Source organism: Metschnikowia bicuspidata (assembly GCF_001664035.1).
Source record: "Metschnikowia bicuspidata var. bicuspidata NRRL YB-4993 chromosome Unknown METBIscaffold_1, whole genome shotgun sequence".
Classification (NCBI taxonomy): domain Eukaryota; kingdom Fungi; phylum Ascomycota; class Pichiomycetes; order Serinales; family Metschnikowiaceae; genus Metschnikowia; species Metschnikowia bicuspidata.
Window position 1 is genome coordinate 543,974 of NW_017387731.1, and position 23,471 is coordinate 567,444.

The following is a 23,471-nucleotide window of genomic DNA, read 5'->3' on the forward strand; positions in this document are numbered from 1 at the left end:
GGGGGGGGGGTGGCGCTGGAGAAAGTTGCATATTTCCTTTGTTTTTCTTCTTTATCTTTCTTCTACGCTTAGTTTTGGTGATTCAATGGTTGGGTTATTTGAGCTTGATTTTGTAGATTACACCCACGGTCTCGAGCACAAACTGCAGGGCACGTGTGTGCAAGACCATAGAGTCTGAGTTTATGAGACTATGGCTGCACTTGTGGGTTTCACAAATACTTGGACGATAGCTGTCATTCGTACCAGAAATGTGTATGTCTGTGGCTGCAAAACTGTTTGAGGTTTGGGTATAAAGTACCGCCCCGCCCCACACGATCCTTTCGCACAAACCCCGGGCTTTTTTTTTGGGCCGAGCTCGCACTACTGGTGTGCACGTCATACACACCCGTACACCTCAGCATAGATATCTGGCCCCGGAACATGTAGACACCGCAGGTCCGAGAACGCCACTCAAGGATATGATCCCGCCAGTTTCGTATAGACTATGGATTCCTGGCGCCAGAGTCTCGACGCGGAGCTTTTCTCTGAGTCGATTTCACACGAAAAATAAAAACAAGGTCCAGCTCAAGAACCTTGGGAGCTTTCTTCTGAAAGGCAAAGTTGGCGAAGAGAACACTGGAAAGAACTCCGTCAATGAAGTGGAGGTGTTTCCGCAACTGTCTGATACACAAACTTCTCTTGAAGACTTTGTAGACCAACATGCGAAAGAAATAGAAGAGAGCTCATTTCAAATAGGATACATGGGGAAAGACGACATCAAGTTCCAGGAATACTTGGACTCGGGAAGGCAGTTTGGTGGCAGCGGGTCGGGCCTGGTGTTCCGAAGAATTGCTGCGATCAACAGCCTCCCTGAAGAAATCGATGTAATCAAGACGCCCTGGGACGAGATCGAGCGCGTTTACGGTGTTCTCAAAGAGTTGGACAACGACCCGGGGGTCCATTTCAAGTACAAAAAGAGACTTGCCATAAACACCAAGAGTCTACTTGCGGTCAGAAACAAGAAACTCACAGACATGTGCAAATTTGCGCGCCGTGACCAGAAGAGGCAAATGCTGCCTTTGGACCTGGCCTTCGAGGGTATATTTCAGTACAATGTAGTGGGGTTTGACCGCAGTCTAGCCGGAGTCCCACTTCAAACCGGGAAGCACGCTTTTCTAGATAAGAAGCAGGGTCCGCAGTTTCCGGTGGAGCTCCTTGAAGATTCCAGGCCCTTTGAAACCAAGATACCGATTCACAAAAAGGAGGTGAACTTCATGGAAGACGATGCACTCGAAGAAACATTAATGCCACACGATGTCAAGCCCAACTCTCCTGAGGATCTTTTGCTGATGGAGGGAAAGCCCATCATGATCAGAGACATAGATGACTACAACACCTTGGAACATTTACTGGAGAGCCTCAAGGCAAAAATAGAAGAGCAAGTCTTCAGCTTGCAGAAAGCGCTTTCGTCGGAAATCACCCGCAGTACCATGTCGCTTTTTCTGAGTTTCAGCGGGGAGCTCAAAAGAAATGAGTACTTGCTCGTTTCGAAATCCCCATATTCCACTAAGTACACCGGGCCCACGTTCAAGTATGCGTTGAAGTTCTTTGACTTAATCCCCTTCTACGGCACGTTATTCACGACAGTCAAGCACCGCACGAGCCTCAAAAGACACCTACACAAGATGATCATGCTCAACTTGATCGAACAAATCGACTCTCTCACAAGAATCAAGTACAAACTGCCCGCCGACAGACGGGCGTTCTTGGACAAAACGCAAGCGCTAGTTAAGCTGTTGATCAATGATACGCTAGTGCCTATGATATTCAAGGACCGAGTCAAAGTACCTCAGCACGTGCACGCAGTGACCCACAAGCAAATGAAAGATAGCAGCTTTGCGAGAATATACTGGTTAAGGAGACCTGCGAGACTTGATCCGAGAAATCGAAAGCCTCTGGAGCGCACACAGTCGCAGTATATTGAGGTGGCACAGGCAACAGACTTGTAGACTCTAACATTAGCGTGAAAGGCAATTTGGGTCACAACTCCCCGTCATCTCAAACGCAAGTCAAAAGAAGCTAATTGAGAAGCACCGATACCGAAACGGAGAGAAGAGATAGGTTCCAATCAAAGCTACTTTCCATGATGTATGAGTGCGCTGATGCCAACGGGTTCCTACATGGAAACGCGACAAATCCGATACTCGCACTACTCAATAATATCAAAATTTTTCGCTTGTCTATCTGTACCAACCTCCATCAGAACCATCGACGACCATGCCATACAAAAAGGTGGCCCAGCCGATGGCCTTGCCAAAGTTGCCAAGGTTGAAATTCAAGAAGACTTCTCGGGCTCAGGCAAACAACCCGTGCTTTTTATTGATGTCGTCTCTTTTGAACTGCTGGGCAGCCAACGGAGAGGGAGCAGCACAGTGCTCAGCTTTTGCACAAGACTTGAAGACATGTATGGAGACACACAAACCCGTGACGCCACCACCAAACCCAATGAATTATCATGCCCAGAGATTGTACTCCAAGTTCAAGAAGGTGAACGATTAGTTTTCGCATGGGTGCGGCAATGTAAATAGATGAATGACACAGCTACGAGACACAACGTGTAACCCGGACATTTCTTGGTAGATTCATTTGAGTGAAAGAATAAAACTTCCAGATATGAGTGAACTTTAAACAGCTCCTAGATACCTACCTAGTGACCAAACGCGGCCCGTCCCCTTACATTTATCACGGCCTGAGCAGTCCTCTTGGCACGCATTTGTTAATATATGAGAAGTATTCCTCCAATGCAATCTTTCCGTAAATAGGCGAGGGATAAAAATAACAAGTTAAAGCTTTCCAAACTGCGTAGTAAAATTTACAAAAAAGAATGCGATTTCTGTGGATCGAACACAGGACCTTCAGATCTTCAGTCTGACGCTCTCCCAACTGAGCTAAACCCGCTTCTGATGGTGTCTTGGGTTTGTTTGCCTTGTAGTAATTGCAAACATACTTGTATCTGAAATTATACGTGCTCAGTCCTGCAAAAATTGCTGTATTTTGAATGAAAATTCTCACCGGAAAGTTCAATCACGCTCACAATGGATGTTCACTCCCAATGAATGTCACTATCTCGAAGCTTGGAAGAAGATTATTCCCAGAACTCGCGACTTTCAACGACCGGTGTTAAGTACGATGACGGAGCAACAACTCTATGCGTACACCAACTAGACAATGTCTACTCGGCCTCATCCGGGCAGCATTCATATAGAATCGCATGAGATTGAAGCAATACAAGGAACGGCGTTTCTTTCATTGAGCCGGCGCAAACAGGAAGAACTTCCCCGGGATGTTTCCTTGTGATTTTCTTAGGATTCAATTGAAGACGGTGAAACGCTGGCGAAAATTTTGGAACGAATCATACAAACAAAAACGTTTGTGCAAAAAAGATCTCACAGCCATCCATCTATTTAGTCACGGCTCCTATGCGCCCTTTCATGATATTGAAGTGGGGACGTCAAGATTCGATTGCAGGTTGTGTTTGAAAAGCGGTTATAGCGATCAGACCCACCTCTACATTGAGTGTGAGATTGTGCAATTTTCATGGCAAAAGATTGTCTTTTAAGCTCCAATGCACGTAAGGGAGATGCTCGCTCCTTTAAATACTTCCTTTGACAATCTACCTTGGTTGGTTTGTTAAAGCCGTTCGCAGGGTTTATTTGCTTAGGAACCAGGAGGCAAAGACAAAAGTACATCTTTACAACTTGTCGAATGAGCTATGGTCACGAGCCCCAGGAAAAACTATTCCATGGGACGATGACATTCACTTAATTTTATTTAAGTGACTGACATTGGATTTGGGCAGAAGTCTTTTGAGGGCACATCCTCTGGGATGTTTCGTGAATTGTTGCTCGCGCCTTCTTACCTGATCTAATGTTGCGATCTGCTATAGGTTTTAACTTTAGAGTTTTTTGTTAGTGGTGAGGTTTCACATCCCTTCGGTGGCACCTTATAAGAAGATGTCTCTTTCCATGAGCTTAAAAATTAATATTGGCTCCGAGTTGAATGATTACTACAGGAAGCTTGTTCTAGAAGCTGGTGAAGTAATACCCAACACGAGAATAGATGCCTGGGACCGTCAAGGCCGTGTTAACAGAATGGGACGGGCCGAATTCCGACACTAGGTACGTATTGCGAGCTATTTAGAGGTTTACATATAATATTGTACATTTTTGTTCCTTTCATCAGGCGAATCTACCAGAAAAAGTAAAACTGCCCAAAAAAATACCAAAACAAAAGGCTCTGGAATATCATTGTGGGGTAAAAGGAGAATCTGAGCGAAACATGTAGGTCTCTAAGACCCAGGAATTATGAGAAGTTTCCGACAAAAACTAATGAGTATGTAGTTCAAAGAATCCGCAAGATCAATAGCTAGTCCAAGGAAGAACAAAACAAAGCCACGCACCGTGTAATCAAAATCACTTGCTTGAAAAGATTATGATTTAATCTCAAAAAATTTGCCCAATTATGCGTTCATCTCAAAGTAATGTATAATATGAATGAAGAAGGCTTATTCTTTTATTTTTCTCACAGAAAAAGCAAAAATTCTGGCCTGAAAGCCATGTTAAATGTAAAATCTGCTAAAAAGGGAGATCGAGAAACTTGTGCATTATGTACGACGTCGCATAAGAACAATAGCGGACTTCAACTGCAACCTCATTTTCCAGTCGAGTTCATATTTTTAGTCTAGCTCGCTTAATCGATTTGTTTGTATTCCATGGGTTGAGAATGTTTGAGAACACGTCTAGTCCAAAATAGGACTGGTATGTTTTTATTTCCGAGATTTTTCAGCATAAACTCACAATTAATTATTCTGCTGTCTTTAATACCACCTGCCAACAGAATAGCAGTCAAATGCCCTGGATATCCGTAGTTTAACTGTGAATTGTAACATCTGAAATCCCCAAATACACCCCAAACGCTCTAGTTCTGCAGCAAGAGGCAGAATTACCTGTTCTACACAAAGGATATGCCTATAGAAAATGCAAACATCGAGATCCATTTTTGATTTTCTAGAGGCGGTCGATTTTCGCTCGAGATTCCCTATACAAAAAGATCCTTGCAATTCCCACGGGGATTTATTGTCCGTCTGGGGTGAGGTATTTACATGGTTACGAGCCATCTTAAGTTGCTCTCAGAAGTGGGGTGTTGTGCCAATTTTAGAATTCTCAGACCCAGAGACCTAAATTTCACTTCAGCGAGCCACATCAAGACTGTGCTTGAGACATTTCTCAGACACGCGCTGCTGGCGAGACATTCCAGGTCTTTCGTTGACAGAATAACAATTGAAACAACAATATGTTTTAGCGATGTACATTCTTCTTTCACGTCAAAGACTCAATTAGAGACAGCTGGACACACTGAACTTTCTTGTTTTCGTCAGACTGATAGTTCTCACTTGGCTCACCTACTTCTATGTAGTTCGTCAAAAGAGGAGTTACATAACGGAGTCTTAATAAAAAAGACTTATGCCGCAAAAAATACTTAGGAGCGCATTTTTGTCGAATACGTGTCGATTTCTGCCCAGGCCACTTTTCCCGAATATAACCGTCCTTTGCTCTACCGTCCATCATTCGTTGACTTCTTTTGCCATCCTACATAGAGTTAACCAAGCCATGAGAGTTACTAGTAATAGATGTCCGATGGAACACCGGACAGTTGGAATCGACCCAGGCGAAGGGGAAAGTTTCAGTTTGGAAAAAGCTATCAGGATGTCTCGCTCATGCGTTCTGGAGAGACACACACCGCGATCATTAAAGACAAATGCTAATTTAGGAAAAGCACATGAAGTGCAAACATATTGACACACATCAAATCTGAGAATTGAGGCGACCCGCCGGGTGCTCCTGATGAGATAGTTCAAGACAGAGCATATTAAACACAGTCCCCGGAGTGTCCATGAAAGCCCACCAAAAACTCATCTGACTACCACCACAAAGCTTGCCACTTATTCTTTTTCAATCCATTCTTGTTGCCCCGTATGCCATGGATGACTGGCGTGCGTTGGTGAACCCCGCCTTCACATTCCATTGTGACCATCTCTCATTAGCGCATTCCGTACACGCCGCAAAAACCCATGCACACCTTGCGACTCAGGCACCGCGCGCCGGAAAAACTCGGTGATCGTTGCAGCTCAGCGCCCCTTGGATACAGGGCCGCCTGGCTGCCCCGCAGCAACCAAAGCCCCCACATACACAGAAACATGCGGTCCTCCACATCTGATTCAGAGATCACTCGTACTTGATGCGAGGAGATGCCTTGGTACGCGTCTTCGCTCCCCAAAAAGAATAGAACCCGCATTTTGCTGGCCCAAGACTCCTGCCGGTTTCTTCTTTTGTCGCGTGATGGCTGCACGCTGCGGCGCACGCGCATCCTTCTTTTTCCATGCGCCTCCCAATTAACAGTCGCACATTTTTTCCCATCCTGGTGGGCTATGCATTAGACTCGTTGGACCACGAAACTTAAACTGTACAGTTCACAAGGTAAGCTTCACATTGGGTGCCCAAACAAAGCCTGCACACGAGGACACAGCGGCTCTTTCTCCCAGACCCCAGACCCATTTTGTGCGCCCCAACTCAAGTAGACTCATTCTGTAACTCCGGGTTTTATGAGAAGGGCCTCGACGCTAGTTTGCTTACATCCAAGTCTGGCCTGAGACCCATTCTGCTGACAGATCTCAAAATGTTCCTACGAAGCTTGGCGCTCCTTGTCTATGTGTCTCTCCTACGATCGGTTCTAGGAGGGTTTATACGAATCAACAGCTTTGCCCACACCAACCAGACAGCAGTGGCACTAGACCCACTAATTGTGTTTGTTGCTCTCGATGAAGAACTCCAGTTGATGAAGTTCCTCATCAACTCCAAAGTGGTCCACTGGCAAAACGCCTCGACAACAGCCCCGGTGATCTCGGACGTCAACGCAGCCACAAACCGCTACACGACGCTTCATGTTGAAATCGACTTTATGGGCTCGACTTTTGTTGATGAGAACTTGCGCTTTTGCGATGTTTTGATGGTGAAGAACACCTCGCGCTTGGAAGACACATACCGCTTTGATGGGCTCTCTTCGTCCTCGGCTTCCCTGTCCACCGCCGTGGCTACAGGATTGGCAAATCCAGACATCCCTGGATACGTCCCCAATGCCATCGATAGTGCCAATGCCATGGATGAAGCAGATGCCATAGATGAAGCAAATGCCATGGATGACTCTGACGTGGTGGACGGTCGGAATGTGATAGATGACGCGCTGCACGTGCAGGGTCTCAATCTGTCTGAGGGCAGTGGCAATCTACTTTTCAATTCCTCTGCACCAAGCGCCTCGATGGCAAGCTCAAACGCTTCTGTGGAAGCACTATTTGCGAACAAAACGGGCGACGGGCTTCTGTGCCCATTGTACGTGAACGACTCGATTGCATTTTATTACCAGGCAGACGTCAGCCAGAACTACAAGAAATTCGGGTCGTACTCGGTCAGACTCTCGGTTGTTTCCAACAACGAGGAGTCCAATATCATTGGAAGCGGTATAGGATACGTGACATCCTCGGTAAGGTCTCAGAGCATAGAGTACTTGCTATTCTATGGCATCTTGAGCGTGTGCATATGCTCGTTTGCGATGTATTTCTTGATCACCGTGTCTTCTCCCGACCAGTAGTCACAGAACCCGTTTTTGATCGAGGCCTCGGCAATCTGCAATGAGGGGCTCTTGAAGCAGTTGGAGGCAACGCCGCTTGCGCTCGTCTCCTACTTGCAGTTTGCTCTTTTCATGAGCGGCTTGAATATACAGTACCCAGGGTTCTTCCACTACTTGATGGGGAGAATCAGGTGGTGTGCCCTTCTTGGCATAAACATCTTCTACAAGTGGACGTCCATACCTTCGCCAGATCTGGATAACATCTACAAGACCTACTACAATGGGCTCAAAGCCTTGGCACAGTACAATCCAAATGGCTATTACCAATACAGCTGGCCTAACTTTATTTTGTGCTTACTCATCTGGACCGCTGTGGGCCTGGCAGGCTACCAGGCCTTCATATTCATGAAGGTGCTGGCTCAGAGTCACCGCTCCCCATCCATATTACGCAAATGCTTTGGCCATCTTCCAGCAAGCAGCTATGTGGCGACAGAAAACGAATCTCTGGCCACGAGCTTCCGATACTCGTGGAGAACAAACATGTGGGCTTTGTTGGGAAATCTCCTCCGTGAAGTCCTCACTACTTTTGGCTTGCCGTTTTTGGTGCTAACGATCTACATGCTATCCATGGCCTCAAGCCTGGACAGCCTCTTCCAAGAGGCTGCTAAGTTGAACGAGCAAAACGCGTTTTCTGCCACCATTCCATACGGCATTTTGAACCATCAGTCCAAAAGCCTGGGACTCAGTTCAATTGAAGTGAGAGCAACAGAGTTGGACTTTTCTAAGCAGAGGAGCGGGATTCCCACGTTAAGTATAGCTTTTGGACTGATGGCACTCGTTGCGTGGTTTGGCTCGGTGTTTCTATTCTTGTACTACTATGTGGTGCCCGTTCTGATCCGAGGACACCCTAAGCAAAACGTGACAAAGCTATATACGTCGGTCAAAGCCATTGTCACATGGGCATATTTGTACAACGTGTACAAGCCGTCCAAGGTTTACTACGTGGCAGTGGACATCTTTGGATGCACCTTCTCCCTGATTATCATTGCCGCTCTTCAGAATTATCCAACGGCGCAGGTGGTGCTCATGATTGTTCTCCAATTCACGATGCTCACCTTGCTCTTGACCATACGACCACACTTTTTGGCGTTGACATGGCACTCGGTGCCAGCGCTTATGCACGTCTGCAGATTTCTTGTGACAGTGCTCAATATTCCATATTTGAGCCAGCTCGAAGTTTCCGAGGCCCACCGCACTTACGTGGCATATGCCCAGATGACCATCCATTTCATCTTTGTGGTTTTTTACATTGTGAAACTCGTCTACTGTCTTGTCATCACCATATTGGCCGCTGTGAAGGTACACAAAATATCACTTACAGAAGAGAAGGCGGAAGTGGAGAACATCAATGCCTCTCGTGCTAGTTTTCTCAATGAGTTCGAATTCAAGCAAGTCCCTGTCCAAGCTCATCTTGCAAATACAGATCCAAGCGCCATCCGCTCTTCTACTGCAAGCAGCTTGAATGACGGAGAGGTGGACTACTACCGGTCCAAGAGTGAGCGTGTCTTACGGAGTTTGGAATCTCGAGACTTTTTTCTGGATACCAAAGTCAGCAACGGCACCACCACGGACGAAGCGAGCTTGGACTATCAGCAAACAGAGCATAGAATCCGCGTGACGGACTATACGACAAGAGAAGCCGACTGGATCTACCAAAAGTGCTTTTCTGCATCCGAAATAGACCCTGAAATGAGAGAATTGTGGGAATTGCGAGACCGGAACAAGAATACACAACCTTTGCTGGCCAAAGTCAAAAGTTCCGGGCCTGAAAAGGGCGTTCTCGCCAGTTTCTGGGAAAAGTTCACGCCCAAAAAAGAAAAGGGGTTTGAAGTGGTGAGACGTCGTCCGATTGTGGTGAAAAATACAGCCACTGCAGATGACAACAACGAATCCAAGTAGCACACGCGACGTGGGCAAGGCTGTCTGATCCATAGTCCATATACATATAAGCCCATCCCACAGAACTTCCGCAACGCTGCCCTAGTAATAACGAATAAAGATTTGTCAATGATATACCTGGGGTTGACCAGGACCTATGTAATCAAGACCCAAAGGGCCAGAAGCCACCCTCACCCTCATGAGAACACATTTAAGTGCTCGATGGGCCATACTTGCAATCTGAAGCCCCTTATCAGTGACATGCCAGATATCGCTGATATCTAGCTCATTCTCTTTTTCTTGGATGGCTGGGTTTCAGAGCCTTCGAAAGTGTTTTTTTGCATGATGTTCCGTAAGAGTTTTTCGTCGTCGATGACGCTGAACTCCTGCTCTCCCTTGGTGAAAACCTTCTCGGTGTCCATGCAATTCTGCAAAGACACGCATTCAGATGTCAACACGGCCATGGCCATTTCCTGTCTGGTGAGTGGGGTGTCTCTAGACGGCGAAAAGCCGCGAGTTGCCTTTCGTGGATACTCACTGAGTCTGACTTTGAGGATGCTGGGAAAATCCTTCATAAATTGCTTTGTGAGCCGCCTGCTTTCAAGAAGCTGGTACGTCTTTTTGTACACCCTGCGAATTGCCCGGGCCTTGACCTCTAGCGACGCGGAGTTGAAAGACTTCTTGTGGTTGATTGCCGCTATGATGACAAAAAGCTGCGTGAGGAAGGTCAACTCGAAGATCACCTCACCCGAGCCAAAGCAGTCGTAGGATTCAAGCACAAACTTTTCGTCTTCCTCGATCTCGATCTCCTCCAAGATGGCCAAGATTTCATCGATAGTGTCTTTCGAAAGACTGGAATTTTCCGCAAAGTACTTCTTGAATGTCGCTAGCGACACCTCGGCAAAATCGTGAGCCAGGCCTTGTTGCTCGACGTAGCCGTATCTTCGAAGAATTTCTGAATTGGGATGCTCGGCGTAGATGTTGTATATTTGATCGTTTTTTGCAATTGGCTTGATGCTGCGCATGACTAGATGGTCCGCCGTGATAAACAAGCTTGCATTATGTTTAGCTGTGTCGGCATTCAACGTGTCTGCGAGAGGAACCATTGATTTGAGGTAATCAGAGTCTTTCACGAGGTCTTCTTGGGCTTCTTCGGCTTCTTGGGCTTCTTGAGCTTCGTGGGATTGTTGAGATTCTTGCGACTGATTATTCTCCTCTTGAATCTCGTCGGTTTCTTGAGTTTGATGGCTAATCTGGCCTTGGGTTTCCTGATTCCCTTGATTATCTTGAGAGTTTTCATGTTCGTCAGTCTCGCTGACAATATCCGTTTTTTTGGCATGGGAATGACTGCTCTCGACCTCGTCATCACTGACCTCGTCGTTGTCTTCATCGTCGTCTACATCTTTAGACCCGACATCAAACGAGTAAGACATGATCACAGACGCCACTTTGCGGAACTCATCTTTGGTCACCGTGCCCACAAATTTTTCAAAGTGGGGAACTAGCCTGTCGTACATGGCATTGGCCGAGTTATGTCCGATACGGTCCACAATGTAGGATGGGGCCAAGTGGCTGAGTTCCGTGTCGTCCCAATAAATCAACTGATTGGACGCGTACGACTCGTCGTTTAAGGGCAAAACATTGAAATATTCCCACCATGGCAGGCTGGTTGCTTTGACCTTCCACTCATAAAGAAGCACTAAAACAAGCGCGTCCCATTGGGTCATCTGGGCCAAAACCAGTTCTGCTCCAGCATGTTCCTTCGCCAACGAGCTAGATTGCACATTCAAAATGGCTGATCTCGGTATGGAAAAGAGCTCCTCATCTTCCATTATTTCGTCTGTGGCAACAACGCATCTGCCCTGGCCAGAGCTGCGAAAGTCGCTGATTCGGATCTTGGGAGAAGTGGTTACGGCGTTTTGCATAAGCCACGTGAGGAAGCTCAGTGTTCGTTCGTCAAACAGCATCACGAAAAAAAGCACGAGATGCTAAAAGTATGTTCTGAAGGGTGGGGTTTGGAAATAAACGAGACAAGAAGCGCCGGACAGATTTATTATATTCGGCCAGCTTTATTGGGTGCAACAATAAGAAACAAGGATTTCCAGCTTCTTGACCTGAGTTTTTTGCTCGCGATTTGCAGATGGTAGGCAGGCAGTGGAATGAGATGCCGAGCAGCCGCACATGCGGCCTGCATAGACGGGGAACGCCGGGCTATGATTCGGGATCTGGAAAAGGGAGCCTCCAGGTGAAAACAAAACAAAAAGCAAAAAAAAATTGTGTGGATGTGAAATACCTAATCATCTAGGTCTGCGTGTTTTGGAGTACCTTTTTTTGTAGATACAAATTTTTGTGGATTCTTGGGTGATCTTACTTGCGCGGCTCAGCATCCTTGCGTTTCAGGCATTCGGAGATTGTCTGCTAATAGACGTATTTTCTCCAAAAAGCCAGTTATATCAAATAGGACAGCCACCACTTGGTAGTCATAAAGAATAGGTAGTCGGACTTTGCAATCTGCTGTTGGAAGCGCGGGGTCCAGTGAATCCACAAAAAGGGCCAAACTTATCGGCCAGATGCCCTGAATGATTCATGTGAATAATGAATAGATTAGAGAAAACGCCTTTGGCCCTAGATGAAGTCCCAGTAAAGAACTTTTCTTGTTAATGAGAACTGTTCCACTGCAAAGGATCTCGGTACCACGTATAGCCCTGCTGTCTTTGCGCAGATTTCTGTTTTCATCAAGCGTCTCAATTCTTCCATGCAGCAAGTGGTCATCTTCTCCAAAAAGTTCAATTAATTCGCCGTTTGACTTTCGTTCACCAGACAATCGTGCTGAAGAAGAGCTTTCGGCCGGCAAAAGTTTTCGGGGATACAGCACTTGTCTTGAGATTCGGGGTTCGATGGAGTCGTTCCTGCTGCAATCCACGATTTCAGCTCGAACTTACAATTCGAGTTGTAACCCACGGTTCCAGTGATACAACACAATTCCAATGATAACCCACCACTCCAGTGATAACCCACCATTGCAGTGATAGCTCACCTTTACAGCTCTATTACACCATCCCAGGCATTCGCCACCTGCTGCAAGCAGCCGTCATTGCGGCCAGAGGCCACGGCCATAAAGCGGTATTTCCACCGCGTTTCACCTGAGCGACTCCAAGCCACAGCTCAATGAACCCCTATGAGTTCCCCAGTATATACAATTTCACTTTCACCCCGGAGTTTCCAGTCTCACTTTCTCATCCTGCAATCACGTTCTGGGTTTGCACTCTGCGTCACCCAACGGTCTAACCAAAACCCGTCCTCCCCTCGCCGCCGCTTGCGCTCCACCGGTTCTAGAGTATGAATCGTCATCGACAGACACCGCCACATACGCGCCGTCTGCAGAAAGGTCCATGTGCGATATGGCCCTCGGCAGCTCGAGCCCGTGGGCCAAAAGCTTCATTCGTTTCCGTTTTTCCCAGTTCCACACACACACATTTCCGTCGCCACCCGCAGTGAACAAGGTGCCGTGGACCGGGTGGAACCGGAGCCCTGTCACCGGATACACGGCATCCTCGCCGCCCGCAGGCGCCCGGACACGGTGGCATTTGAACGCAAACTTTTGCGTCTGAGCCGCGGCCAGATCGTCGTAGTATTCAACCGAAACCCGCCCGTCCACGCTGCTGAGCACATAGCCCTCACCCGAGGGAAACGCCCGGAGCGCCAGGGCCTGAAACCGGAGCCCCGAGGCCCGGGTCAGAACGGGCGCCCCCCACTTGCGCACATCGTGGATTTCCACGGCCTGCTGCAGGAGCGCCACCGTCACAAGGTGCCCACACGTGTCCATGGCCAAGGCCTTGCCACGGAGCTGCTGCGTGTGGGCCACGCGCAGGGCCCTCGGGTCGAAGCGGAGCATGGTGCCGCCGAACGTGGTGGCCACAAACAGCGAGGTGTCCAGCGGCCGGAAACAGTTGATGCCGTTTCCAGTCCCGGAGCCTTCGTCCGCGCGGCCCGCGGCGGAAACCACGGGCGCCGACACCGCCAAGTTTTCGTAGTCGAGCTGGCGGATGGTGCCGTCCAAGAGCCCGGCAAACGACGTCCTGTATGGCGAGTATGCTACGCAAAGCACCGGCGCCGGCGCCGCGAGGCTTGCCGTTGTCGAGCGCCGCTTGCAATTATATAGCCGCACGGAGCGGTCGTAGGCTGCCACGAGAAGGGTGTCGTCAGCCGGCACAGAAAAACTCACCACAGAAACGGGCGCAGGGCCCGCCGGCGGAAGCTCGACGAAAGACATATACTATATACAGAGAAAAGGGGTGTAGGGCCCGGCACGGGGTCGGCGGCAAAGAAGAAGAAAAGGAGTACGAAGAAAAGGAGTACGAAGAAAATCCGGGGTGCGGTTCCCCAGAGTTTGGGTTTGTGCTGTTCGCGCCTGCACACAAACGCGTTGTTATGGTCGTGCGCGCCATAGTGAACTAGAGAAGACTAGATCATGCTAAGTATATTCGGTTATGCTTATGATCGCGGGTATCGGAGAATACTGAGCTACGTTGGAGAATGTTAGAGTATACTGAACTACGTTAGAGAATGTTAGAGTATACTGAACTACGTTAGAGAATATCAGAGTATACTGAGCTACGTTAGATAATATTAGAGTATACTGAGCTACGTTAGATAATATTAGAGTATACTGAACGACGTTTGAGGATGCTAGAGTATATCACAGCATGACGTGATAGAGGGTAATACAGTGTAATGGAGAATAATAGAGTGTGTGGTGTATACCGGAGTACTGAAGTGTAACAAAGTATAGTGGAGCAGGAAACTGAAATGGCTCGGCTTGATGCTGGTGTATGTGAATTCTCGATGACTTGTGATGAATTGTGCTAAAAGTCACAAAAGCTTAATGAATATACAGAGAGCAGTTGTGGAAACTTTACCAGGCATTGCCAGCTACATGGCCCGTTGACCACGTCTCAAGTTCTTCGATGTTATGAGCCGTTGAATTACCATGACTCAACATTTATACGCGTAGCGCTGTCTTTCATTTGACAGTCACATGACTTTCGGACCTCTGCATACCAGCACCTGGTCAAAGTCAACGCCAGCTTGTGTTGCCTCGGTTTTGAATTGGTGACGCTCACGAAGAAATTATAGCCGTCCAAGCTTGAAAATTTTTGGACTTTGGTGGTGCTCGAAGCTACACTGCTGCTGTGTATCAGGTGTTCCACTGCAGTATTAGTAACCTCCCTTCATACAAGCACACGCAGCAAAGCAGCTCCAGTTTATACCTGGGTTTTGAATTTTCGCGTACCCCAGTGAAATTGGCGAATGGAGGAGGGCTGTCTGTTCTCTCATTCAAACGCTGAAAAACGCAATCGACGATAAATAGATTTCCACTAGATCTCCCCCTGCCACCCGCCCGACAAAGTTGTGAATACTTTGCCTGAGTTTGTTCGTCAGGAAAGTGCTCTTCGGAACTGTTCCTAGAAAAATCTAATACTGTGCCCTAGACTTGTTGAAAATTTTGACCTCTTGTAAAGCGCGAGACTATGCAATTTGTAAATGATAATCAATTGTGTAGACATAGCCTCGAGATATTTGAGCAGCAGTTCGGGTACATGGAACAAAGTGGATCATTTACACCGCTGGATGCCAAGATAGCAAAAGAGCAGGTCCGTTTGATTTGAAAAATTGCCAGTTTTTTTGGCAGTCTCCCCTTTCAAAACGCATTGTCTGAAATAAAATGAGAGTTTGACGTTCCCCACATCCTTGGCGCCAACAAACTGCACATTCATACTCACTAAATGCTGAACCCATCGATGTGGTTGACCCTGCCCATCTCCTGAAGTCCATACATGTAGGAGACTCGTGCATTGCGCAGAAATACCATTGCCCGTCTCAGCAAGCCGCATTGGTTCAGCTTCTGAGCCAGCAGGAGCCAACAACGCGAACTCTTCACACTCCGAAACAAGAACGAGACGGCAGCCCCCACTTCGACATAGCCCACACTCGTCAGAACCTAGTATTTGAGCCTCTTGCCTGAACACCGGACCCCAAAGAGAGCACCGGCTTCGCGGCGTCTTCGAGTGGCCGTAAAAAGGCCATTTCCGCAGGATCCTGGTCCGGCTCAACCCACTCGTAGGAGTCGCCGTGGCTGAGCCAGAAGTCCAAAAACATCTTTTGCTCCTTAAATGGCCGCCACACCATTTTGCGCAGATACAACTCCTGGCGGAAATAGCGCGTCAATGCCTCTGTTGCATGGATCTTATCGTGGTCGTCCGCACCACTGGCCGGGTCCGGGAGATGGAGCTCGTAGTCACTCTGGTCCAAGACATCCAGCCGAGCCTGCTCGCGCACCTCCGACAAATGGAAGTTCTTGACGTTGACCTCGTTGTACTCCTCGTAATACGTGACGATCTTGTTCACGAACAGCGCCTCTTCAAAGTGCAACACGCGGTGCCACATGCTCGTGTGCGGTCTCCACAGAATCCGGGGGAGGCTCGCCGCCTTGAGCCACTGAAACCCGAGGAAAGTGCCAAGGCCAGAGGCTAGACTTAGGGCAAGAACGGGCCACAAATCGGCGACCCCATCGAGCAAGCCGAGTATGTCTGACGTGGCGAGCAGGGTGTACCATACAGAGAGGCCTAGTCCACACGTGAAGGCAGCCACGCCTGTTTTTGCGGCTTGCCGGAGAAGCTGGTGCCTTCGAAGATCCATCGATTCTGCGCTGTTTACGGTATCATCGATCAACCTGAAGCAACCGTGGAAATCGTTTTCCCGGAGAAGCACGTGGGTGAGCGCCGTCACCGGCCCAGTGCTTGGCCACACGTTGCCGCTGAGCTTGGAAGCAAAGTTCTCTCGCACAAGGCGAAACAGCGTGCTGACATTGCCGTTCTTGTTGGTGCACACATAGGTCGTGACCACGTGATCCGAGGCCACGCACGGGGCCCAATATTTGCACACAAACAGCCAGAGATCCTGCTCAAGCCGGGCACTGGAAACATTGAGCGGGAGGCCGAGGGACGAGCCTAGCGTGCCGAATCGGAGGCCCGTCCCGAGGCCCCGGTTGATTTTCTGCAACTTTCTGTTGGCCAAAATGTAGTCCACAAGCTGTGCTGGCGGGTGCTTGTTTTGGCGGCCAAAAACACGGCATCTTTCAGCGAGCGTCTCGTAAGTAAGCGGGGCCCTGGCGAAAAAGGACAGCCCATTGTAGCGAGACATGGGGCGAGGGACGGACATGACAAGGCCAGTTGGTGCGTGGCGAAGGGCGATTCCGGGGGGCCGCGCATATCCGGGGGCCGCGCATATCCGGGAACACGAGAACCGGGAACACGCGAACCGGGGGACGTTCCGAACTCGCCGTGACGCGCATACTTCTGGCGCCAACTGTGAAGAAGAACATACAAGTCGAAATGTAAGCATGAGTCGAGGCACCAGGCCTAACATAGAGCCCCGCTTAAAAGCGCGAGTGCAATTATCCGCTCAAAATGACAGCACCTGCCAAATTGCTGTGGAAACCCTTGTCATCGGTCCATCCGAGAAGCCGTCTCCCAGCAGGAGGACTAAAGGTGCGGTCTCTGTCTCCTGCCTGGCTGTAGAAATCTGCCCACCCCCAATAAACCACAAATTTGCGCAGATTGACGAATGATGTGTCCAGCGGAAAGAGTATTGAAGATATGTGGGCACTATGCACCAGTTCTTATGGCCTCAGAGTTCGGTGCTTCACAAGGACTATAGAATGGCCCAGAAGCTCATCCCTTTGAACTGCTTTGAGATAAAACGGGCATTTAGTCATGGCATCAGTATCTGTCCGCAGTGTGCAATGACATGAGTGAATCAAAGACTATAGGGTCATAACCCAGTCATGCTTGCTTGTGTAGCGCCTTCAAAGTCGTGCAGTTGATGTCTTGATAAACTCTCGTGAGCCTTCTAGCGCTTATAGAAGAGAGCACTTTTGGAAGAATGGCGAGCAACATACCGGTCATATCTCAATCCCCGCACCTGTAACACGTAGCGTTTTATACTCAGTGGACTCAGGTCGACGTCGCAAACACTGTGTTCGACCCGAGGCTTCGGACCTCATGCCACGCTTCGAAGTAAGAGTATTAATGGCGAGCGGAATCCGGGTATGATGTGTGGATGTAGAGTCAGCCAAGATATCACGTCCCCCTAGTTGTTTTGAGCACCGATCCTCGCAAACGACCTAATGGAGTGGTTTTGATTTTGGCTTGTCGGCCCAGTGTCGCGAGAGTGCCAGAAACACCTTGCCCTGTGGCCTTGTGATTACTGCCCCAATCAGTCCACGGCCCATATTTCTAGGTTCTCAGAACCGTTTTGTACTTCGTCTTCCTTTTCTGTAGTTGGACCAGAGCCAGCCCCGGTTCACCAATTTGGGCTGAAGAATTGAGCTTATTCACGGGAAACACTAACATGCAGCAATGAAGACCTCGTTGAAATTTCACTAAACGAGGTTCGTTGTGAGCTGCCCCCCTTTTTTTCTTGAGAAACATTCTAAGAGAGAGGCATTTCCAGGTATTTGTATCAATATCTCGATGTGTGTCTATGCAAATGATTGTTTTGGTCCGTGAAAGGCGGGAAACAAAGCTTGTCAAATTGACGTCCTTGCACCAAATAAACCATCATTGAACTAGAATACAGCAAACATTCGAGCAGTTGCCGCAGAATGTCTGTGATCAGGATACACACTGACAGCATCTGCCCGGGCGTCGTATTTCTTGTGGCGGACCGGGGCCTCTTCAGATGCCACCGCGATTTTTCGTAGCTTCTTTGGATCAATTAAAAGATCTGGATCAGTCAGAAATGTCTGGATTCTTCGTAGCTTCACTGGATCAATTAGGAAAATAAAGATCAGTCAGAAAGGTCAGGATCAGTCAGAAAGGTCAGGATCAGTCAGAAAGGTCTGGATCAGTCAGAAAGGTTCCGGCGCAAGATCCAGAAAGGCGGGCCAATGATATCTATGCCACGACACCCAAACAGGATCCCGGATAAGGGTTCGAGCGTCTTGGTCTCGCATGATCAGCATGAAGATAGGAATGAAAAGGCCCATACACTGTAAAAAACTGCCACCATGCAGCAGCAAGACACAATCGCCGCCTTCGTAAAACAAGCCATAAATACTGCTCGTTGCTGAAAAAGCCACCAAGCCCTCACGTATCTACATGAGACCAGCCCCCGTGAACACTGCTTTGATTGATCCGCCTGTGTATGAATCCCAAGGGTATGACTCCGCAAACCCAGTTGTCGGGTTGAAAATGATGAACAAACCGCGCACAAAATAAATAAACAACCCAAAGGAGCTCCGACTGGAGTAATGGTCCCTGATACTTTGGGCCTTCTCGCAGGCTCTGTGGGACCAGTATGATTTTTGTTTAAAGCAAGGAGTCTAGTGTCATTTGCTGTTGGTCTAAATCGGGCCTTTTCCCCAAAGCTTCCCTGCTGCAGGAGAAGCCATATATACTGACAGGCATGTATATATTGCCGGAGTCGGTAGTTAATTCGCAGTAGCGCAGCTGGCTTGTAGAAGGCCTACTCTGTCGCGTCATGTCTCTCTGACACAATGTGCAGTACACATTTAGCGCGGCAACCAAGTACGCTTAGCCGCCAAGTAGAATACAAAGACACTACTAGACTCCACTGGCTCGGCTGTAGACTTTTTGGATGAATGTGGAAATAAATCAAAAGTCTCTTGTCACCCTTGATAAGTACAGATTTTAGATATCCAGAACTTTGCGGTTCAGCGCTAGCGGCGGAAGCGTGTGCAAATGCTTGCTGCAATTGCAACCCGGGAAGACGGCCAACGAAGCTTTTTTTATTGGTGAACGGATGGGGTGACCTAAGGTAGACATGTTTTCGACTTTGTGTTGATTTATGCCCACGGCACTCTGCTGTCTTTCATGGGCTGGCCAGAGATCGGAGACAAGACGGGAGTAGTTATTCGACAAGTGGGAACCGGGGACAAGTGGGAACCGGGGACAAGTGGGAACCGGGGACAAGTGGGAACCGGGGACAAGTGTGAACCGGGGACAGGAGAGCCGGTGCGGCGAATATGCGAGCGCAGGACCCCGTACGAAAACCGCTCCGAGTGCGTTCGCGGCCAGCGCCAAGCCCCGCTGCAGCAATTACGTTTCCGCATCCGGCCGCTTTCACAACACGCCGCGGGCCCTGACCCATCGTGCCCTGATCCCGTCTTTTCTGTCCCCGCCTGACGCTCGTAATAGCATCTCCTCACCACCCAAGACCAGCCGCAGCCCTCTAAAAGAGAGAAAAAGCTGTGGCAACATACCCGTGCAGCCCAGCGCATTTGTCCTGCTACCATCAATCGCACCCGTCGATCCTTCAATTCCACCATGAGTTCTGGCTCGGAGGCCGCGTCGCCCCGCCCCGCCAAAACCACCCCCGGGAAACAGCCCGAAACCTTGGGCTGGCTCCCCCCGCCACCCAAATCGCGCCAGCCAAGTCCACGCGACTCTTCGGCCTCCATGCTCTCCACCGATTCGTACAACCCCTCGGAAATCGGCGAGGCCATCCAGCTCTCGGTGGTGGACGAGCAGCGGGGGGCTGCTGGGCCCGTCAAGCACACCTATGTGCGCGGCCTGTCGCCGCAGTCGGCCGCCGCTTTGGACGCCTGCATGGCCCCCGACCAGGCCGAAGATTCCGACTCCTTGGCCTCCTCCGGCACCATGCCGTTGGGCCGTCTCGACACCATCCGGAGCTCCACCAACCCGCGCAATCCACCGGCAATCAGCGTCAGCACCGCCATCCAAGAAGTGGTGCCGCCACGCCTGCGCCGGCGTCCGGTCAGCGAAATCATCGTATCCCTGGGGCCCCTGGAATCTGCACAACGCGGGCTCCGCCACCGGCGCTCGTTGGACATCAGCGACAACTTGCTGCGGCTCATGGAGTCCGCGTCAGATCTCACGTATGGCGCCGGGACCGACCTCACGGGCGCAGTTGCGCGAGCGCCGTCTTCTCTGACCATGAGTATCTCCAAGGAAAGCTTCCAGACGGCCGAGGAGCTTTCGCTCGGGGGCAGCCCGGAGCGGGCCGTGGAAGACCGCCAACTCCCGCGCCGGCCTGATGCCCGAGCAATGAGCCGGGCACGCCAAGTTTCGGCGTCGCAAGCCCAGGAGCGGGCCGGCGCCCGCGGCCGGGCCCTGTTTGGCGAGACCGGGTCGATGTCCAGTGGCTCGGACCGGGTCTCCTCGGGCACGTGGCCAGCCGCCGCGGGCCTGGCAGAGGATGTGGGGCTGTTTGAAAATAGGCCATATTTGGGCAAGAGCATGGATAGCCGGCCCGTGCAGTTGGACGCGGAAACCCCCAGCCTGCCCGTCCCACGCCCTCCCAGCCTGGTCTCGTCCTGCTACCCCTCGGTGGACCGGCTGCATTCGAGAAGCAGTGCGGTCCTTGGAAAGTCTTTAGGTAGTGGCAGCAGCAGGCACAGCTGGACACAGCTGGACGCTTCCACGGGGGAACACCTCCGAGTGGACCGCATGCGGCGGCCTGTGATGACCGGCCGCAACGACACGGCAGCCACGTTCTCGGACCTCACTGTGGACCTCAAACAAGTTGGCAGCGGGGTGGTGGCGTCTTGCCCTGATAGCCGCAAGTCGCTGGTTTCTTTGCCGTCTCAAAATTTGGCTCTGCCGCGAGAAGAGCGGCCTGCCTCCAGCACGGCGGCTGGCTCTGAGGAAAAAACGGGCAGTGGCTCTGGCCTGGCCTGTGATCCTGGAGACACGAGCCCGGGCTTGGAAAATCCAGACTTGGGTTTGGTCAAGCGGAGCACCGGTCTCGAAACCCCAGGTTCTGGTGCGGTAGAGCCAGATTCTGCTATGGGAAAGCCAGAATCTGCTATGGGAAAGCCAGACTCAGTTTCGGAAAATCCGCCTACTTTTCCCGAAGAAGACGATGGCTTCTACGACATCGAGGAGCCCGTGGTCGTGCCCTTCCCCACAAGGGCCAAATCCGTCAAAGACCACACCAAGCTCCCTCAGCGAAGAAACACCCGGCGCCGGTCACGGCGGCTTAGGAATAAAGACCCCGCTCCTGGCCTGCAAGTCAAGCCGTTTTCCTATGATACGCTTGTGCATTTGCTTGAAAGCATGAACGGCACAGTGGTGGGCGAGGAGTTCCGGCAGTTGAACTTGCCCATCCAGGAGCAGCAGCTCATTGAAAAGGTCATTGATCTGTTGAGCAGATTGACGCTGGACATGGTCACGGACAAAAACCGCTTTGATGTTGGAATCGAGAGGCTTGAAAAGGCACACCGTGTGCTAGAGGGCTTCTTGTAGAGGTGTTGAGTGAACGAGGAATACAGAGACCGTGGCCTGGGTGAGGTCGGGTCACTACAAGGAGTTGATTTGAGTACTTCCCAGTGAGTTGAATGGTGAGAGTGAGCTCAATATGGCAAGGGTGATGATTATGATTTCAGGCCAAGATTCACCCAGAGTGACACGAGCAGACAAGAATACTGAGATGGGCCACAAGACTACTGAGATCGACCACAAGACTACTGAGATCGACCACAAGACTACTGAGATCGACCACAAGACTACTGAGATGGACCACAAGACTACTGAGATCGACCACAAGACTACTGAGATGGACCACAAGATGGGCGCTTACCATCATCACCAAGGAAGCCCGTCTGGACGAGATATTAGCGCTGACGCAAGGATTGTTGTGGGGTCTGAACGGGAGGACCAAAGTGAACCAGACTGGTACTCCTTCTCGAAGCGCAGCGTGAATGAGTATGCTGTTGATGGCGCCCCATGTTCTTTTTACATTCCGTTCAAGCCGTAGGAATATTCAACGCCGGTCATTCGCAGAAATCAGGACGTGTGCAGAACAACACTGAAACCAGAACGTCAAAGACAAACACTCAAAAGAACAACATTGGCACAGTGCCCAAGAATCAACATTGGCACAATGCAGACGCGGCCGTTGTGCCCGCGACTATTTCGTCTCAAAAGCGCCGCGACTATTTCGTCTCAAAAGCGCCGCGACACGCATTGCCACGGCTCACTTTTCCTCGGAAATCATGCGCGCCGCCGCAGGACATGCCGGCCGTCAACCGCGACACGGTTGCCTTTTTAACCGGAAGCACGCGCGTGCATGCAGGACGCACCGCACGACGCAGTTTTGCTCTATATCTACATCACATCCCCGGATTCAAACGTGATGGCATGCGGCCCTTTCACACGAACTGAGACGGCTGCCCAAATCGTTGGTGCTCCGTTTGGGGTTTCCAAGTGCCCGGGATTGAGCATGTGTATGGGCTTGCAAGGCTTGAAAGCTACGGCCCACGCCACGTTCACGGAAGCAGGAAGTCACGTGCTCGGCAAGGCTCAAGAAGGCTTGGGTACGCCCTTTGTTGTTCTTTGCTGGCACAGGGTGTCCAGAGATGAGAATGTCCAGCGTGTGCCGAAATCCCATTGTCAGCTCATTATGAGCCATGCCAGGCAGTAGTTCTGCTCAATAGTAAACACGGCTCCCAATGGTCAACATGTAGCACGCGACTTGGCATTTCCCTGCAGCGGGGAACCCACAAGAACTGCTGATTTTCCCGGCATTCCTTTGGAACCCCGCGCACACCTCTGGCCCCAAGCAGCGCCAGTACAAGAGGTTTTCCCATGCAGTGCCAGACAGCCACAAACGGAAGGTTTCCCACGGTCTTCTTCAAATGGGGAACACCAGAGAGGGGATCCTGGCGCGGTGCACGGGGCAATTCGGAATAGTCGCAACGGCGCGACCGCGCGGCGCCGCTATATGCCGTGGCGTCAACTAGCAGCCTGCACACACGGCCCCGTGCGGTGTCATTCTGCGCGGCGTCTCAAGAGTTGTCTCAATGCGCGGCATCATAATAGTATGAT

General features: G+C 50.2%; 7 protein-coding genes and 1 non-coding gene across 8 annotated transcripts; 4 read left to right on the forward strand and 4 right to left on the reverse strand.

Moving 5' to 3' along the window:
• Positions 1-458: 458 nt before the first annotated feature.
• Positions 459-1,988, forward strand: METBIDRAFT_34483 (uncharacterized protein; the record flags this gene model as incomplete). Its single annotated transcript, XM_018856478.1, has 1 exon — positions 459-1,988. The coding sequence occupies one exon, from the start codon at positions 459-461 to the stop codon at positions 1,986-1,988; it is 1,530 nt and encodes a 509-aa protein (XP_018713291.1).
• Positions 1,989-2,256: 268 nt separating this feature from the next.
• Positions 2,257-2,538, forward strand: METBIDRAFT_36820 (mitochondrial 37S ribosomal protein mS37; the record flags this gene model as incomplete). Its single annotated transcript, XM_018856782.1, has 1 exon — positions 2,257-2,538. The coding sequence occupies one exon, from the start codon at positions 2,257-2,259 to the stop codon at positions 2,536-2,538; it is 282 nt and encodes a 93-aa protein (XP_018713292.1).
• Positions 2,539-2,864: 326 nt separating this feature from the next.
• METBIDRAFT_t82 lies at positions 2,865-2,937 on the reverse strand. The gene has a single exon. It is a non-coding gene; the product is annotated as a tRNA-Phe (tRNA).
• A 3,081-nt stretch (positions 2,938-6,018) lies between these two features.
• METBIDRAFT_228187 (uncharacterized protein) lies at positions 6,019-9,621 on the forward strand (the record flags this gene model as incomplete). The annotated part of the gene is made up of 5 exons (XM_018855197.1): positions 6,019-6,031; positions 6,130-6,294; positions 6,508-6,515; positions 6,565-7,575; positions 7,684-9,621. 5 exons carry the CDS (start codon positions 6,019-6,021, stop codon positions 9,619-9,621), a joined length of 3,135 nt encoding a protein of 1,044 aa, XP_018713293.1.
• A 260-nt stretch (positions 9,622-9,881) lies between these two features.
• On the reverse strand, positions 9,882-11,567 carry RMS1 (ribosomal lysine N-methyltransferase; the record flags this gene model as incomplete). Its single annotated transcript, XM_018856671.1, has 2 exons — positions 9,882-10,738; positions 10,949-11,567. 2 exons carry the CDS (start codon positions 11,565-11,567, stop codon positions 9,882-9,884), a joined length of 1,476 nt encoding a protein of 491 aa, XP_018713294.1.
• Positions 11,568-12,847: 1,280 nt separating this feature from the next.
• BUB3 (Bub3p) lies at positions 12,848-13,834 on the reverse strand (the record flags this gene model as incomplete). The annotated part of the gene is made up of 1 exon (XM_018855357.2): positions 12,848-13,834. A coding segment is annotated over one exon (987 nt), but the record flags the coding sequence as incomplete, so codon positions are not given.
• Positions 13,835-15,594: 1,760 nt separating this feature from the next.
• METBIDRAFT_75984 (uncharacterized protein) lies at positions 15,595-16,803 on the reverse strand (the record flags this gene model as incomplete). Its single annotated transcript, XM_018858458.1, has 1 exon — positions 15,595-16,803. One exon carries the CDS (start codon positions 16,801-16,803, stop codon positions 15,595-15,597), a length of 1,209 nt encoding a protein of 402 aa, XP_018713296.1.
• Positions 16,804-19,949: 3,146 nt separating this feature from the next.
• On the forward strand, positions 19,950-22,808 carry METBIDRAFT_9167 (uncharacterized protein; the record flags this gene model as incomplete). Its single annotated transcript, XM_018859328.1, has 3 exons — positions 19,950-21,867; positions 22,031-22,372; positions 22,396-22,808. 3 exons carry the CDS (start codon positions 19,950-19,952, stop codon positions 22,806-22,808), a joined length of 2,673 nt encoding a protein of 890 aa, XP_018713297.1.
• Positions 22,809-23,471: the final 663 nt, after the last annotated feature.